At 36.6% G+C, this 17,645-nt stretch overlaps 1 protein-coding gene across 1 annotated transcript in view; it reads right to left on the minus strand.

Moving 5' to 3' along the window:
• Nucleotides 1-409: 409 nt before the first annotated feature.
• The window catches only part of LOC107816984 (importin subunit alpha-4-like), a 47,719-nt gene continuing 30,483 nt past the window's right edge, over nucleotides 410-17,645 (minus strand). The window contains exon 9 of the mRNA XM_075230916.1: nucleotides 410-473. Within this exon, the coding sequence (XP_075087017.1) occupies nucleotides 425-473 (49 nt within the window). The 3' untranslated portion in view covers nucleotides 410-424. The remainder of the gene's footprint in view (nucleotides 474-17,645) is intronic.

Here is a 17,645-nt window from a genome sequence, read left to right on the forward strand (position 1 = left end):
TTATATATAACACAATCCGAAATTTTCTTCTTCGGACCGTGATGGCGCCTAACATTTCACTTGCTAGGCAAGCCAACGTTACAATAATATTAACAAATTTTTAAACTATTTTTAAATTATTAATAATCAAGGAAACAAAAGTGGAAGCAAAGTTTGAAACATAGTAAAATAATTCATAAAAATAACGGTGTCTAAATACCATCCCAGAATTGGTGTCACAAGTGCACGAGCTTCTAGAATAAATACAAATAAAGGTCTGAATTAAATAAAGTTGTCTGAAAATAAACACACAGCAAAAGTAAAATAGACGGTAGGTCTGAATTAAATAAAGCTGTCGGAAAATAAACACACAGGTAAAGTAAAATAGACGGGGATTTCAGAACTGCGGACGCCATGCAGTTATACCTCAAGTCTCTTCTGGTAGCTAAAATCCGAGCAAGTCTATGGTACGCCGCTGGGACCAACTCCAAAATCTGCACAAGAAGTGCAGAGTGTAGTATCAGTACAACTAACCCCATGTACTGGTAAGTGCTGAGCCTAACCTCGACGAAGTAGTGACGAGGCTAAGGCGGTTCACGTACATTAACTTGTACGCAATATTAATAACAACAATAAATAATAGAAATAAATCAGGTAACTCATTCATAATAATTGAAACCAACCCAGCAGTCATAATCCATTATTATTTCAACCAATTCTGTTGCAGCGTGCAACCCGCTCTCACAATATATTCTCTTTCAATTCTATTGCAGCGTGCAACCCACTCTCCCGATATTTTCCTTTTAATCAAGTCTGTCATATATTTATTTCAATCAAGTATATATATAGACATTTAAATAAGTCTGTTGCGGCATGCAATCCGATCCCCCAATATTGACTTTTCAATAAGTTTATTGCGGCGTGCAATCCGATCCCCCAATATTGACTTTTTAATAAGTCTATTGCGGCGTGTAACCCGATCCCCCAATATTGACTTTTAATAAGTCTGTTGCGGCGTGCAACCCGATCTTCCAATATTGACTTTTAATAAGTCTGTTGCGGCGTGCAACCCGATCCTCCAATATTGATTTTTAATAAGTCTGTTGCGGCGTGCAACCCGATCCTCCAATATATCCATTTCAATCAATTCTTATACAAGAAATTTTCCCAATAAATGCAACAATTAATATAAAATTATAAAACAATAAGCATACAACAATTATAATTTAATTATGAAACAAGCAATGACAAATAGCAATTTATTATAGAAATCAGAAGAAAAAAAATAGGCAGTTTAATATTTAATATGCTAAATGTCAAATAACAATTAAAACACATAATTCAAATAGCATGTAACAATTAATGCAGGAATTCAAGAATTAATATTTGACAAAGAATAGGAGAGAAATAATTATTATAATAATTAATTTATGATTTTTCAAGTAAGCAGGCAAACAATTAATTTGACGACGTATAGACACCCGTCACCTCGCCTATACGTCGTTCACATGCAATTCACATATCAAATAATTTAAGGGTTCTATTCCCTCAAGTCAAGATTAATCACGACACTTGCCTCGCTTTGCAAATTCAAATCAATTATTCAACCACAGCTTTTTCTTTTAAATTTGTCTCCAAAAGCTTCAAATCTATTCACAAACAATTTAATATACTCAATACGAATCATAGAAATTAATTCCATATGAATTTACAAATTTTTCGGATAAAAATCCGAAATTCATTTAAATATTCGACAGTGGGACCCACATCTCAAATCCCAGAAAAACTTATGAAATCCGAACACCCATTCCGAGACGAGTCTAACTATACAAAAATTATCCAATTCCGATGTCAAATGGACCTTCAAATCTTAAATTTTTATTTTTGGAAGATTTTATAAAAATCTGATTTTTCTTCCATAAATTCACGGATCCATGATATAAATGAGTATGAAATCATGAAATATAATCAATATAGGATAAGGAACACTTACCCCAATATTTTCCGTAAAAATCGCCCAAAAATCACCTTACCCGAGCTCAAAAATGGAAAAGGGTTGAAAATGGAACGAATCCCATTTTCCAGAACTTAAGTTCTGTTTCTGGGACTTTTACCCTTCGCGAACGCGGTCAGTGCCTCGCGTTCGCGAAGCACAAATTTGTGATGTCCCATTTTACACTTCGCGAACATGAGGGCTACATCGCGAGCGCGAAGCTTGCCTAGCTTGGCCTTCGCGAACGCGAAGGCAATTATCCTGACCAGCCACTTTCCCTTCGCGAACGCAGTCACTCTGTCGTGAACGTGAAGCACAAAATGTGCCAGTCTCAATTTGCTCTTCGCATTCGCGAGAGTACTTTCGCAAACACAGAGAAGAACACACCAGAAGCCTGAAGTCTGCAGAAAACCAGATTTCCTAAGTCCGAAAATAATCTGTTAACCACCCGAAACCAACCCGAGCCCTCGGAGCTCCAAACCAAACATGCACCCAAGTCCTAAAACATCATACGAACTTGCTCGCGCTGTCAAATCGCCAAAATAACACCAAGAACTATGAATCAGACACCAATTCAAAGGAAATTTTCAAGATAACTTTAAATCTTATATTTTTACAACCGGACATCTGAATCACGTCAAATCAACTCCGATTCTCACCAAATTCGGCAGACAAGTCATAAATATTATAGTGGACCTATACCGGGCTCCGGAACCAAAATACGGATCCGAGGTCAATAAATCCAACATCAGTAATTTCTTAGAAATCATTAAGCTTTCAAGCTTTTAATTTTTCATCAAAATTTCATATCTCGGGCTAGGGACGTCGGAATTCGATTCCGGGCATACGCCCAGGTCCCAAATCACGATACGGACCTACCAGAATTGTCAAAATACTGATCCGAGTCTATTTTCTCAAAATATTGACCAAAGTCAACTTAGTTCAGTTTTAAAGCTCTATTTCCCATTTTAATTTATTTTTCATATAAAAATTTTCCGAAAAATTGTACGGACTGTGCACGTAAGTTGAGGAATGATAAATTATACTTTTTCGAGATATTAGAATATAGAATTACTTATTAAATTTAAAGATAATATTTTGGGTCATCACACGGTTATTCTTCGCACTATACCTTAACGGTACGTTTGTCCGTTAAGGTATAGCATAGTGAATAACCGCGCTATATTTGAACTTTAAATTGGCGGGAGGTATAGCGCATATGCAGGAGGTGCTTCTATAGCGCCTCCTATATATGCACTATACCTATATAAAAAACGGGCCCTTCACCTTCCTCGACTAGAACAGAAGCTTTTACACCAAAAACAGTCCTCCTCCTCTATTCTTTAACCGAAAAAACTCCATTGTAGCCCACCCGTCCCCCAAAAATTGTGTCTTCTTCGTATTTTAGCAAGCTAACACCGGATCCAAGGCGTTGTCGTGTAGTGAATCTCCTCATTCGCTCGTTTCGGCTCCCAAATCATTAATTTTTTCACATTTTAAAAAATTTTAAATCGAGGTATTTCGACTTACTTTTTGGTAAAACTCATGTATATAAAATGCTTATTAGTTATTTTTTTACTGAGGTCTATGTTTTTTTGTGATCGTGTAATGACCTGGCCGGTCGTTTTGACTATTGCAATCTCATTCCCCTATTTATTGCTTAAATTGTGAATTACAGTTGTTATTTGGCTTGCCAGGGTAATTGGTTTGGGTCCGGTGATTCCAAGGTTTAGAATCTAAGTTGAAAAGGCTGACCGGATGTTGACTTATGTGTAACGACCCCAGAGAAATTTTGCTAAGGAAATTAAGGTTTGGTGGTGCCGAGGTAGATCAATTGGTGGCACCGATGTGTAAAGGAAAATTTTGTCGGAAAAAGGGTCATTTCTGATACCACTATGCGGTCATAGAATTAGTCTGCAGACCGCATAATGGTCGCAAAGTAGATCAGGAAAGGGGCAAGATTTGAGGAAATTCTGCGGTGCACTATGCTACCGCAGACCTGTTTCGCGGTGCACTATGCGACCACAGAACAAGTATGCGGGCCGCATAATGACCGCAGACTGGGTCAGTAACGCCCAGCTTTGGAAGCCAAATTATGCGGCCGGTATGCGGACCGCATACCTGTTATGCGATTGCATAACTGCGTCGGAGCTTCCATTCTTTTAAATTTTGACCCGACACAACTTCGATTTATAGCCCTTGAAGCTCATTTTTTAGCCAAAATCTGATATTTTACAGAGAGGTGAGAGCATTTTAGAGAGAGAAAGCGAAGACTTAGTCATTTATCCATCAATTCTTGTTTAAAGTTGATAGCATCCTAGGAAGCTCAAATCTATTCAAGGACAAGAATGAAGCTTTGGAATCTCAAAGAGGGCTTTTAACAATATATCAAGCTAAAGAGTTGCAAAACAAGGTCATTAGACTTCAAGTGCAAATAAAGAAGTTGTTAATTGGGATGGAGAGTTCAAGGATAAAGGATATGAGTTGTCTAGGTATTATAATTATTTTATGGTCTAAATTCATGTCCAAGAAAAAGTGGATTAGATCCCAAGAGAGACATCCTCTGAAGAATGTCCAAATCAGGCCACTATTGGACCTATTTGGCACCTAAAAATGTGTCCAAACTTGCAGCCCAATAAGTCCTACATGAAGCCATATTTTTATAACATAAAAAGGACTTACTTGCTTCCCAAGAAAGTTAGGCATAATAGAAGTTGGGTACAAGTTGGTGCCAAGTTGCTTGCAAGTTGCCTTCAAGATTTCCAAGATCCTATCCATGATTGGTTTTCGACTTTCAAGATTCTATCCAAGATTGGTTTTAACTTCTTTCCATATATTTTGGTACTAGATTTATTGCTTTCCTAGGTAGTTAAGGTTATGTTTTCCTTTTCCTAAGATTGTTGGAGTTACTTTTCAATATTGACTTGGTTTTTGTTTTCTAGTATTTTTTCCTTTTCCTAAGGTATTTGGACTTGTTGTCCAAAATAGTTTAGGACTTTATTTCCTTATTTTAGGTAGGAATTTCGTGACCCCCTCTCTATATAAAGGGGTGTCTTCTTTGTTTTTAGATTTTTAGATGATTATAGACAATATCAATAAAAATTGTGAGATTTTTCTTGCACTCTTGTGTGTGGCTACTCTTGGATTTATTCTTCAACATTTAAGACTCAACTTAAGGTGGTAAGATTAAACTCTTTGGAAATCTTATATCACTTCTAGGTATTCAAGAAAGGTGATAAGTTTAGGCTTATTGTTGTTCTTGTTATTCTAAAGGGTCGGGTTTCACAATCTATCTCTTATTTTTAATTCTCTACTAAAGGCGATTAGTTCTTTGTTAGATAATTGTTGTTGTTAGGATTCAACTTCAAGAATAGACTTCTTGAATTCAAGAAACTCTTTCTTGAATTCAATCTATCTTTAATTTTCCGTTGTTTCTTTTGTTTCTTTATTTTCTTTTAGCTTCCGTACGTTTCTTGATTTTCTTTAGTAATTCTTGGATCTCTATCGTGTTGTTATCAAGTGGTATCAGAGCATAGGCTAATCAAGATTTCAATCTTGATAATCTTGGGAGGTTCTTGAGCAAAACAAAATTAAAAAAAAAAACCAAAAAAAAAATTAAAAATCAGCCCAAAAAAAAAAGCATTATGGCTCATTATTATTTGTAGAATTAAGTGTTATTTAGTTTCCAAGTGAAGAAAGGAAACAAGAAGAGGGGATCCTAGTTCTTGAAGATTAAGGTAACTTTTTTCCTTATTCTTGTGGGTTTTGGGTTTCCTAAATTCTTTCCTTATTGTTTTTTCTACATAACCGATTCCTATTCTTCCAAGGTTTGGTCCTTCACTTTCCTTTTCTTTTTCTAACTCCATATTCTTATCACTAAGGGTTGTGACTAGTAAGGTTTATTAATAAATCTAAAGATTAACGACCAAGAATTGCTTTAAGTGAAACAAGGCAAGAGAGGCGAGAACATTAGAGGAAAAAGTCAAATTTGAGCGATACATAATTCTTCTAATCTTTGTTCAAGATGTTTCAAACAGGTAGTTATAGTGAAAGGAGGCGAGCTATGACTCAACAACTTGAAAAATTGAACTTACAATATACCGAATGGAAGGAAGATAATGGTAAAATTATTTTTCAAACAAGAGCTAAAGTGATATTTGCGATTTGTGCTCTTAGAATTGATAAAGAGTTTGGCTATAACTCAATTAGCACTTATATGGTTGAAATATTGAACTTGCCTTGTGTTGAGCATATTGAACCCTACATGTTGAGAGGAGTAAAGGTAGATAAAAGAGTGTTATTACTATTCTCTATTGGAAGGTATGAGGATGCGATCTGGTGTGATGTGATTCCCATGAATAATTATCATATCTTGTTGGGAAAGCCATGGTATACCTATAGAAGAGCTTCATATAACATGAAAAAAAATAGATACTCTTTTGAGGTTAACGGGAAGAAACTTATTCTTGGACCTTTGACTCCCTCACAAATTTATGAAGATGAAAAGACTGTTAAAGAGAATATGAAAAAATATGAGAGAGAAAAGAATGAGAGGAGTAAGGGAGTGCAGGTTGACATCCCAATAGAGAAAAAATGAGAGGTTGTATTGAGTGAAGAGAATGGGATGTCAATTGAGAAAAAGAGTGAGCTTGAGGAAAAAGAAAAGAGAGAAGGAAATGAGATAAGAAAAGTCTTTGAGGTAGAGAGAGAAAAACAAGAGGGTTTGAGTAAAGAAGAAGAAAAAAACTTTAGTGAGAAAAAAGAGGCTAAGGGTGAGGGAAAAGTTAGTTTTGTGATAAAAACCAAAGAGAGTGTAATCAAGAATAAAATTTCTTTACTTCCTAACTCATTAACTCATTCTTATTTTAGTTCTTGTGATTTTGTGCAGCCACGTGTTGAAAGACCTTTTGAAAGGAGAGGTGAGGCACGAGAAATGGTGGCAAAGGATCCAACTGGATTCCAACATGAATTAGGCGAAATTAATTCTTGTTGGATGGTGGAAGATAAAAGCTTGGTTAAATTCTTTGTTATTGAACCTTTTGACTATTTTAATTCTTATTTACAGGTTTATGACATGGAGTTTCCTAAAGCCATTGCTAAGCTGGAATCATTGCATAAAAGAATACAAGGTGATGTTGTTCCATTAGTAAATAAGTCCAAGTATGATATGTATAATTGGTTCATTCACATTCTTGGCCTTCCTAGAACACCTAAGGTATTTTTGGAGGTAATGAACTATACTCTTATTTCTTATGTTGGTGACTTTATAATTTTTGTGGATGATGATATTTTGATGCATATCAAGTCATTAACTGTAATATCTAAGTTAAAGTGCAAGAGTAATTTGCTTCCTTTTGAAATTGAGTATGACATAGATGATTATGCATTCCAACTTGGTGGAAAGATGCATGAAATTTATGAGAAGAGGCTTGCTAATGAGTTAAATGTTCTTTCTTCTCTTATTCAAGTGTCTAATGAGTTTTCATGTGATAAATTGCTAGAATGTGAGTTTTGTTGTTTGATGGGAAGTCATTCCTCTAGGCATGTTGATTGTGAGCCTGTAAAAGTGTTTGCTACTATTAAAGAGGATATGCATGATTATTGTGACGTTAGTGATCAAATACTCTTTCATAAACCTATCTATGACTCTTTCTGTGACAGTTTGAGCAATTATGTAGAATCCATTGATGTTGCGAATATTATTGGAGAAAGTTATAATCATGAGCTTGAATGTATTGAAATTTGTATTTTGGAATTTATGGGTTCTTCTGACCTTTCTAAGAATTTATGTGCTTCTTTGAATAACTTACATGTAGAAGAATCCACGAGATTTATAATTGATACTTGGCTATATCATAAGAGTGTCTTATTTGATACATGTGGCAGAGATACTTGTGTTAAATGGATGCATGACCACTATTTTATAATTTCTTTGGCATGCGCATGTTTGGACTACCTTATTGACAAGATCGCATTGCAAATTTCATTACATAGTGCATCTAAGAGATGTTTTTATTGGACAACTCTAAGTAGGCATAAATTTTATTGGGATGATGATGTCCATATAATTTATAAAGGAGTATTTACACCTATTAGGCTTAATTGGGTTAGGTGGACACATGGTCACTATCTTATTTTATTCCTACCATTTTTTCAGATTAGTGGATGCCATTTACTAGTGTGACTTCTTTTTCTTACAAGGTCAAAATTCGAGGACGAATTTTCTTCAAGAAGAGGGGAATGATAGCATCCTAGGAAGCTCAAATCTATTCAAGGACAAGAATGAAGCTTTGGAATCTCAAAGAGGGCCTTTAACAAGATGTCAAGCTAAAGAGTTGCAAAACAAGGTCATTAGACTTCAAGTGCAAATAAAAAAATTGTTAATTGGGATGGAGAGCTCAAGGATAAAGGATATGAGTTGTCTAGGTATTATAATTATTTTATGGTCTAAATTCATGTCCAAGAAAAGGTGGATTAGATCCCAAGAGAGACATCCTCTGAAGAATGTCCAAATTAGGCCACTATTGGACCTATTTGGCACCTAAAAATATGTCCAAACTTGCAGACCAATAAGTCCTACATGAAACCACGTTTTTATAACATAAAAAAGACTTATTTGCTTCCCAAGAAAGGTTCAATAGGCGTGATAGAAGTTGGGTACAAGTTGGTGCCAAGTTGCTTGCAAGTTGCCTTCAAGATTTCCAAGATCCTATCCATGATTGGTTTTCGACTTTCAAGATTCTATCCAAGATTGGTTTTAACTTATTTCCATATATTTTAGTACTAGATTTATTGCTTTCCTAGGTAGTTAAGGTTATGTTTTCCTTTTCCTAAGATTGTTGGAGTTACTTTCCAATATTGACTTGGTTTTTGTTTCCTAGTATTTTTTCCTTTTCCTAAGGTATTTGGACTTGTTGTCCAAAGTAGTTTAGGACTTTATTTCCTTATTTTTAGGTAGGAATTTCGTGACCCCCTCTCTATATAAAGGGGTGTCTTCTTTGTTTTTAGATTTTTAGATGATTATAGACAATATCAATAAAAATTGTGAGATTTTTCTTGCACTCTTGTGTGTGGCTACTCTTGGATTTATTCTTCAACATTCAAGACTCAACTTAAGGTGTTAAGATTAAACTCTTTCGAAATCTTATATCACTTCTAGGTATTCAAGAAAGGTGATAAGTTTAGGTTTATTGTTGTTCTTGTTATTCTAAAGGGTCGGGTTTCACAATCTATCTCTTGTTTTTAATTCTCTACCAAAGGCGATTAGTTTTTTGTTAGATAATTGTTGTTGTTAGGATTCAACTTCAAGAATAGACTTTCTTGAATTCAATCTATCTTTAATTTTTCGTTGTTTTTTTTGTTTCTTTATTTTCTTTTAGCTTCCGCACGTTTCTTAATTTTCTTTAGTAATTCTTGGGCCTCTATCGTGTTGTTATGAAAAATTTGAAGATTTCACAAGGATCTTGCTAAGGCTTCAAAGAGGTAAGAATTTCTTTCCTAATCCTTCAATTTCGGGTTTGGAGTAAAGATGGGTGAATAATAGTATGATTCTTGGGTGTAAGAGTTTTATGTATACATACCAATAAGGTTGTTAAGGTTGTGGAATGATTCTTGATATTGTTAGACAGATTATAGTAGATGCTCATGATTAGTGACACCCCGATGTCGGGCTTTTTTTTTCCGCATTTTTATTTTGATTTGAACTCCTTTACGAGGGTTTTTACGCTATATAGCCTTGAAATTATCCTTGAAATGAAAATATCAGTTTGTTTTGGAATGAGTCGGCTTGCCTAGTTCCACGATAGACGCCATCATGACAGGTTAGGTTTTTTGGTCGTGACAGATAGTTTTGTGATTTAATTAATTTGTTATTTTTATCCGAATTAGATTATTTAAATGCTAAAAATAGTAAAAATATATATTGTTATTTTTTGAATAATTATTGTTATATGTGATTTTTATTGTTGTACTTATATTAATATGTGACTTTATTGTTGTTTAGTGCCCTTTAGTATTATTTTGTGCCCTTAATTGTTATGTAGTGCCCTTTAGCGTAGTAACTCGAATAGAGTACTCAACTATGGATTTAATATATCAGTAGATAATTATCAAATATTAGATAGGAATCATAAAATAATCATTTGCCGGGAAATTTGGACAAATATGAAAGTTAACAAACAAATCGTTACGAATGAAATAAATTCAATATTATTTACTATTAAGTTTGTAGTATTTTTTATATGATTAATTATTGAATATATCTTGATTACTTATGAAATTTTAATATATTATAATTTTGTTATAATTCAAAAATAACTTTAAAAAGATGATAGTTCAAACAAAACCATGCCGAATTTTAGTTGAAAAATGTTGGAAACTAACATATGAAATATTAATATAGAAAATTTATAAACCTAAGTATTTGTTATATGAATAATTGCTAAATTATCTTTGTAGTTATTAAAATTAATCATTTAATTATCTGTTAACCCAAAAATATCTGAAAAAAAGATGATAGTTCAAACACAAACCCTCTCGAATTTTAGTCAACAAATATAAGAAAATAACATAAAAATAACAATATAGAAAATTTGTCAAACTAAGTGTTTTTATATGAATATTTATTAATTATATCATGTATAGTTATAAAAATTAATCATTTAATTCTATTATACCCAAAAATAGCTGAGTAAGAAACAAACATATAACATAATAAACTAACATATAAAATAATGTAATAAACTAACATATAAAATAATAATATAGAAAATATATCAACCTAAGTAATAATATTGAAAAAATATCGATTAAATTTTAATATAAAAGATATTGCAGTATATTTAAATATGTTAAATAATTAAACAGAAAAATACTTTAATTAATGTTGTTCAATTTACAGATATCGTTATGGAAGTTCCCCCTGTGCATTCCGGACCTGCATCTAGAGAGCTGCTGCTGCTACAGGGCAACTATAAGTCTTCACACATCTGGGATGGGCAGTGTCTGTCCCAGACATTCTGCCCCAGACGTATAGACGATATATGGGAGTTCATTAGGGACCACCCACTACATCCCCGTATAGTTAGACGACTTCAGAATACGTGTTTCTACAAGATCATAGAGATCGGTCGGTTGCAGTTCGATTGGGCATTGATCATGGCTATGTAGAGCGGTGGTGACCGTAGACGCACACGTTTCATCTACCCATCGGCGAGGCTACCATCACTCTTGAGGACGTGGAGGTTCTTTTCGGACTGCCTATTGATGGTATACCTGTAGCTTACCTGCATGCTCTTAGAGACTATACGAGAGTGGATTACCTTTATATGTTGCAGTGGCTCATCGATTTCCAGCCAGCGGAGCCGACTGCATTGAGTAGGGCCAGTCGATTATAGCTGATGCCTGTTCGGTAGCATCTGGTGGCGATGGACACGGATATTACAGATGATTCATAGCCAGAGGATATCAACCGGCACATGAGACTATTGATGTTGTTGATGTTTGGTGGTATACTGTTCCCGAACATTTCAGGAAACCTAGTCACTTGATATTTCTACATCATCTGGAGCGGCTAGATGATTTATCTGGTTACAGCTGGGGTGTAGCTGTTCTAGGTTAACTGTATAGGCAGATGTGCCGGGCGTGCATAGGCACCCAGAGAGACGTTGCCGAATTTTTACCACTGCTGCAGGTGAAAACATAGTCAATTCTTTTTATGATTATAACATACATAGTAAATAAATACCTTACATTTTACGTCCCAATCTATATTAAGTTTGGGCCTGGGAGCGGTTCATCAACCTTTGCCACCGATCGCTCTGGATGCACCACCTCCACCGTTTTTCCCTTTAGCTTGGAGGTGGGTTGATAGGCAAAGCTACACAGGTCGAGGCTCGACATCATCTCCCTTATTACAGGGATTTGTTGGATTTACTTGAAGGCGCGCAAGTACATATATACTTAATTTTACTTGGCCTAGCTTGATATGTGTTGCATTTACTCATGATTCTTGTATTTAATAAATAGTTCGTATGGAGGCCATACATCGACGAGCTCATAGCTGGTTTGCCCAATTATTACTCCCGCGGCCTAGCTATGTGGAGCTCTTCCTTCCCACTGATATGTCTCTATATAGTCGAGTATCATGCCATCGAGCGAGTCATTCGCCAGTTTGGTCGCCTGCAGCTTGTACCTATTCTGCCCACTTGGCACATGACACATTACCAGCGGGATGATCGTTGCAAGGTTGATCAGACATACTTAGACTAGCTAGAGGCCCGAATTGAGTTTTGGGACCAGAGGTATGACCTGATTCTGTCATACCCTCCACTTGACCATATGGAGGCAAGCGTGAGTACATGGGTTGTATTGCAGCGTTACCCGACTTCTCGTCGGGAATCCCGTTCATTGCGATGGTGGTCAATACATTCCATACGACGTGAGGCACGAGGCACTGGTATGTTATACTTACCAGTAACGTTATATTATCCTTACGTAATTAATATTTTACATGTTATACAGACTATTAGCTTACATTAGTTCTACTAGTTGGGACTGGAGATGCTGCAGCATACAGGCGAGGGAGCGGCAGCTTTGCACGTGTTTGGCCGTCGGGTTACTAATCTTGCTGCCGACACATTGAGACGTGCCCGAAAGGATGGGCACTTAGGATACGAGGCTGCTTATGTGCTACCCGAGGAGTACTATCATGGGCCACCAGTGGAGCCTGAACGTGGTAGACGTGGCAGGCGTGGTCAGAGATGAAGGGGTGGCCCACGAGGTCGTGGTGGTCTGCAAGGACGGGGTCCCAAGAAAGGGGGCGTTGAGGCACCCGTGGAGGATATTAGAGATGATCAGCCGGGTGAACACACTGAGCCACATGATGCTCCTCATGATATGACGTCATTCAGCCTTCAGCTGTCGCCAGGGACATCGCAGGTTACCCCGTCAGCTCCATTGTTGATCGCGGGCACGGCCATTACCCAGCAGGAGTGGGATCAGTATTTTCCTGATCCCCCAGAGCCATCGACTGAGTTATGGCTCATCACCGAGGGATGTTGAGGATCTTTCACATACTTCATCTACTCTAGTGCACCTCGATGTTCCGACAGAGCATTGTGCGATACTGACTTGCCGGAGACGGATCATTTTATTCAGGAGCCTGTTGAGACCATGGTATGACCATTAAAAAAAATTTTGTTAACACGTACGTTAGTATTTTATATTTCATATACTAAAATATCTTATTATTCTGTAAGTTACTGTTGGCCCAATGGCCGCTTCTACCATGTCTACCAGCCTTACTGACAATCATGTTGCAGCGCATCATCCGATAAAGAGGCGATGTGATGAGGATGATCCTGATAGCGTAGCCAGGCGGGATGGGATGCGCCTCAGTCCAGCCAATACTTTAAAGCATACAGGTTGTGGGACTCATTAATATGTATTATTAGCTGTATATAAGACATTAAATATATAATAGCAACATTATTTATATTTTACATAATTTGCGCATGTATTTTTATTTCTCGGATTATTTATTAGATTAATAGTATAACACAAAAAAAAAACTACAACTTAATACAAATTTAAATTTGTTACCAATTAAAGATAATACATGACACGTATAACATAAAAATAAAATACTACACTAAACTCATCCATATGTTTGTTTAGTCACTATCGCCCATTATTCTATGCTTCAACCACTTAAATTTCTCTTCCAACCTATTTTTTTCTTCTTCTGCCTCTTTTAGTTTCTCCTTCACTGCCGCAAGTTATTCTTGTAGTTTCAAGATCTGGAGTTCATATTCACCAGTCAAATTCCAAATGTTTAGCAAACATGCTTTGTAGTATTCCTGGTTAATGGATTCATCATACCATTCTTCAAAACCATATTGATTTTCGTCCTACCAATGGGATGATAACACAAGACTATTAATTAACATGTTATATAAAAACTATTAACAAATATGTTTTTCCAAAAATAATAACTTACAACTTGTTTACACATCCAATGTTTGCGCCCTAGATTGCAATTTGACCAATATGGCTTCAAAATTGCACGTTTGCTACAGTAACACCTTGGTACGTCATTGTGTCCAGACATGTCGTAATGCTCGAAAATGAAAAATTAATACAAAGTTGTTCTATTCGTTTCGTTACAACGCAAATAATAACTACAATTCGCGAGGTTTTTATAGGCAGCTAAGAGTGATTTTTGGTTACATAACGCATATTGGTGACGCTCTATGCTTCGCGTGATAATAATTCTTTAGGGTACAAATGGATGCAGCTTTTTAGGTTGATGACAAGTGGTATGGTGTTCTACATCCCTTGAAAAATAAGCCTATAAATATACACACAGATCTCAAAGTTGTTGGGCACATTATTGAGGGCAAAGCGCATTCTACAAAGCCTGAAGGTATGCGAATTTGGGGTGAAAAACTACATTGGGTTCCCCTTAATTCAAAACGATATGATTATGAAGTACTATGTCACTGGCATGGGCTTGTTGTACCACAAGCGCTGTCTGCAACCTTCTAAACAAACACACACAAAGATGAACCAGAAGTGATTCGACATTTGATGAAGGAGATTCTAGAGATGGAAAGGGCACTAGCCGTTCATCATGCAATGGATGATCTTAACTACCTGGAAGGAACGGAGGATCAGTATTGGGATTTATTAAAAAATGCAAAATTATATAGAGATAATGATTATACTATTTTCCCAACAATTGTCGAGTGAGAGGGACTACCTAAGTTTCTACCACAAACGTTGGATGTAGGAGTCCCATATTATTGTAGAAATCAAGAAAGTGGTCTTATTAGTGATAGCAATGAAATACGAGAAATGTGTGTCAACTGGGGCCTAAATTACGATGCCCTCGGTCTGGAAAGGTGCGTACAAGATGTTGACGAAGAAGCTGAAGACAGTGACAATAAAATAGTGCTAGACAGTGATGATAATGGCGAATGAAAATTGTTATTTATTTCTTGGGGTGTATGTTAAATTGTTGTATTGAATCTTTAATGCTAAATATCAATTAGATTTAACCCCATTGGAAACATAATTTTATTTCATAAATATTGCAAACTAAACATTTACGGACATTTGGTATAACAAAAATAGTGCAATAAAATACTACGTTTATCCTTGATAATTGGGCACATAGGATGAACTGCCACCTGGAGCTAAATTACCACTGCTTCCCAAACCAGCTGAAGGACATTTACGGCGGTCGTGTCTTGTTTGGGAACATATGCCACATTTACACGCACAAACGGTATCACCAACATCCATTTAGTTCCGTATCCGCATTCTTTTTTGCACTTTCCGTTGGTGCACATAATCCTTGTTACACACCATTTTAAATGGTTCCGACGGCCAATGATACTCAGCACCCACTGGCTGCAACTGTCCACCATAGGTGTTTAAGTAGGCAGCAACACTATATTCTTTATCAACGTATCTCGTTGCCGCAAAATATGTATGTTGAAAGCACTTCATGGCATGTGAGCATGGAAAGTGATAGATTGACCATTTTCCACAGGAGCATAATCTTCTGGATTCATTGACGGTGTGTGTATTATTCTCGCGGTTGTGATGCAGACCAGTGCGAACTTCAAAAATATTTCGCTCGCTGCAATACTGCAAATACGAATGCCACTGTGCTCGCTTCCTATATTTCTCAAATCATTTCATTGGTTGTGGCATAAATTCAACACTCATTTCCATCAATGATGATGCACCTCTAGATCTTTCAACAAACCTCTCTGCCATCTGCTTGAATGACATCCGCACCATGGCAGTGACAGGCAATCCACGTGTAGACTTCAATAACCCGTTGAAAGACTTTGACACATTTGTAGTCAAAATTCCCCATCTTCTACCACCATCCTTATGCAAAGTCCACTTGTTAAGCTCATGTCGCATCAACCAATGATAGGCTTCTGGGTCTTCCTGCCAAATTAATTCCATTCGCCTCCTACATTTACACTCTTGGTGATCTGTTGCAGCCATCAACCTTAAATCATGTAAGTTCTTGTTCGGATAAGCCCTCTGGAAGTTGGCCTTCAAGTGCCTAACACAGTAACGGTGGTAGGCATACGATTCCTGCCATGCACGCAAACTCTGTGTAGATCTTAAAATATTGCCATGCCGATAAGATATTAGACAAATACTTGAACGCTGTCTGACAACGTGCTCCTTCAAGTGATTCAAAAATAATGTCCACGTCTCTTGGCTTTCATTGGCACAAATAGCAAATGCTAGGAGAAATATACTTCCATTAGCATCTACTACAACGGAGATCAACAACTTAATATCATACTTTCTATAGACATGAGTGCCGTCTATGGATATTACCGGCCGACAATATACAAAATCACCAATGGCTGGTTTAAATGCCCAGAACACATATCTGAATATGTATTCTGGTATTCCCGGACTCCGCCCAAGATTTTATTTAACAACAATTCCGGGGTTAAAGTATTGCAATGCAACCATGTACCTGGGTAGAACGGCAAAGGACTTATCCCAGTTACCATAAACAATTTCAAACGCACGTTTATACCCGAGAAATGCCTTTCTTTTGGTAATGGTACATCTATATACCTGGTGGACAGATGCTATACACTCTTTGATCTTGTACCTTATGGACGCTTAAATGTGTGGAATCAAGACAAGAGAAATCAAGTCAACATTCAAGTTAAAATGATTCCCACTGAATGTGTCCATTTCACAAGTGTGGGTGCCAATGTATTTCCCCACAATCCACATATTTGTTTTCAACTTTCTCGCACGCAACATCCAATTACAACCTTGAAACCATCTACGAAAAATAACCTTGTATACTTCCGGAGATGACTCATGAACCACGATCTCATGACACTCTTTTATGTTGTACATTCGCACCGCCCTGCTTAGGCGCGCTTTATCAGCAAAAAGCATATTCTTTGACAGTACTGTTGCTCTAGATTTATCCCCCATTGCTGTCCGAATTTCATCAAGATCCCTTGTCAAGGCATCCACATTCGGCATACTTGGCAACTGATCAAGGTAGGAAATCTTCCTTGAATGAAATGGCACATGGAACTCGTACACTCTTGGTCTAACAGGAGGTGGAGCATGCTCTCTCGTCAAATCAGGTTCATCATTCTCGTCCTCATTATCATCACCCTCATCAAGGAAGGGTGTGTCATCTCCAGACTCATCAGTGTTATTATCATAATCACTATCATCTTCCTGACTCTGCGCATCTGCCATATCCCGATTAAATATGTCGTCTTCAGGCAATTGAGTAAGGACAAGACCTTTAAGTTGCTCGTTTTCAACGCACAACCAATAAAATAATGAGTTTCTCAAATTCATCCAAACATTACATATAAACTTTATTACTTAACTTACAAATCATAATCTTTTTATATCTCATGATGCATATTATCCTATTGATGATGACTCCTGGATGGACCATCATGATCCAACACACCAAAACTAGGCATATTCCAACTGTCTGTTGGTTCATAACTTGTAAAATTCATATCTGGCCGGTACCCCCTGTGGAATATATGAGTGTTAATACAAATACTATACATAAAAATAAACATCGTACCACAAAGGAAAATTGATGTTTACCACTCGGCTTGTGGATTATGTAAACTTGGGGAGA

The sequence above is a fragment of the Nicotiana tabacum genome, chromosome 15 (genome assembly GCF_000715075.1).
Source record: "Nicotiana tabacum cultivar K326 chromosome 15, ASM71507v2, whole genome shotgun sequence".
In the NCBI taxonomy this organism is placed as follows: Eukaryota; Viridiplantae; Streptophyta; class Magnoliopsida; order Solanales; family Solanaceae; genus Nicotiana; species Nicotiana tabacum.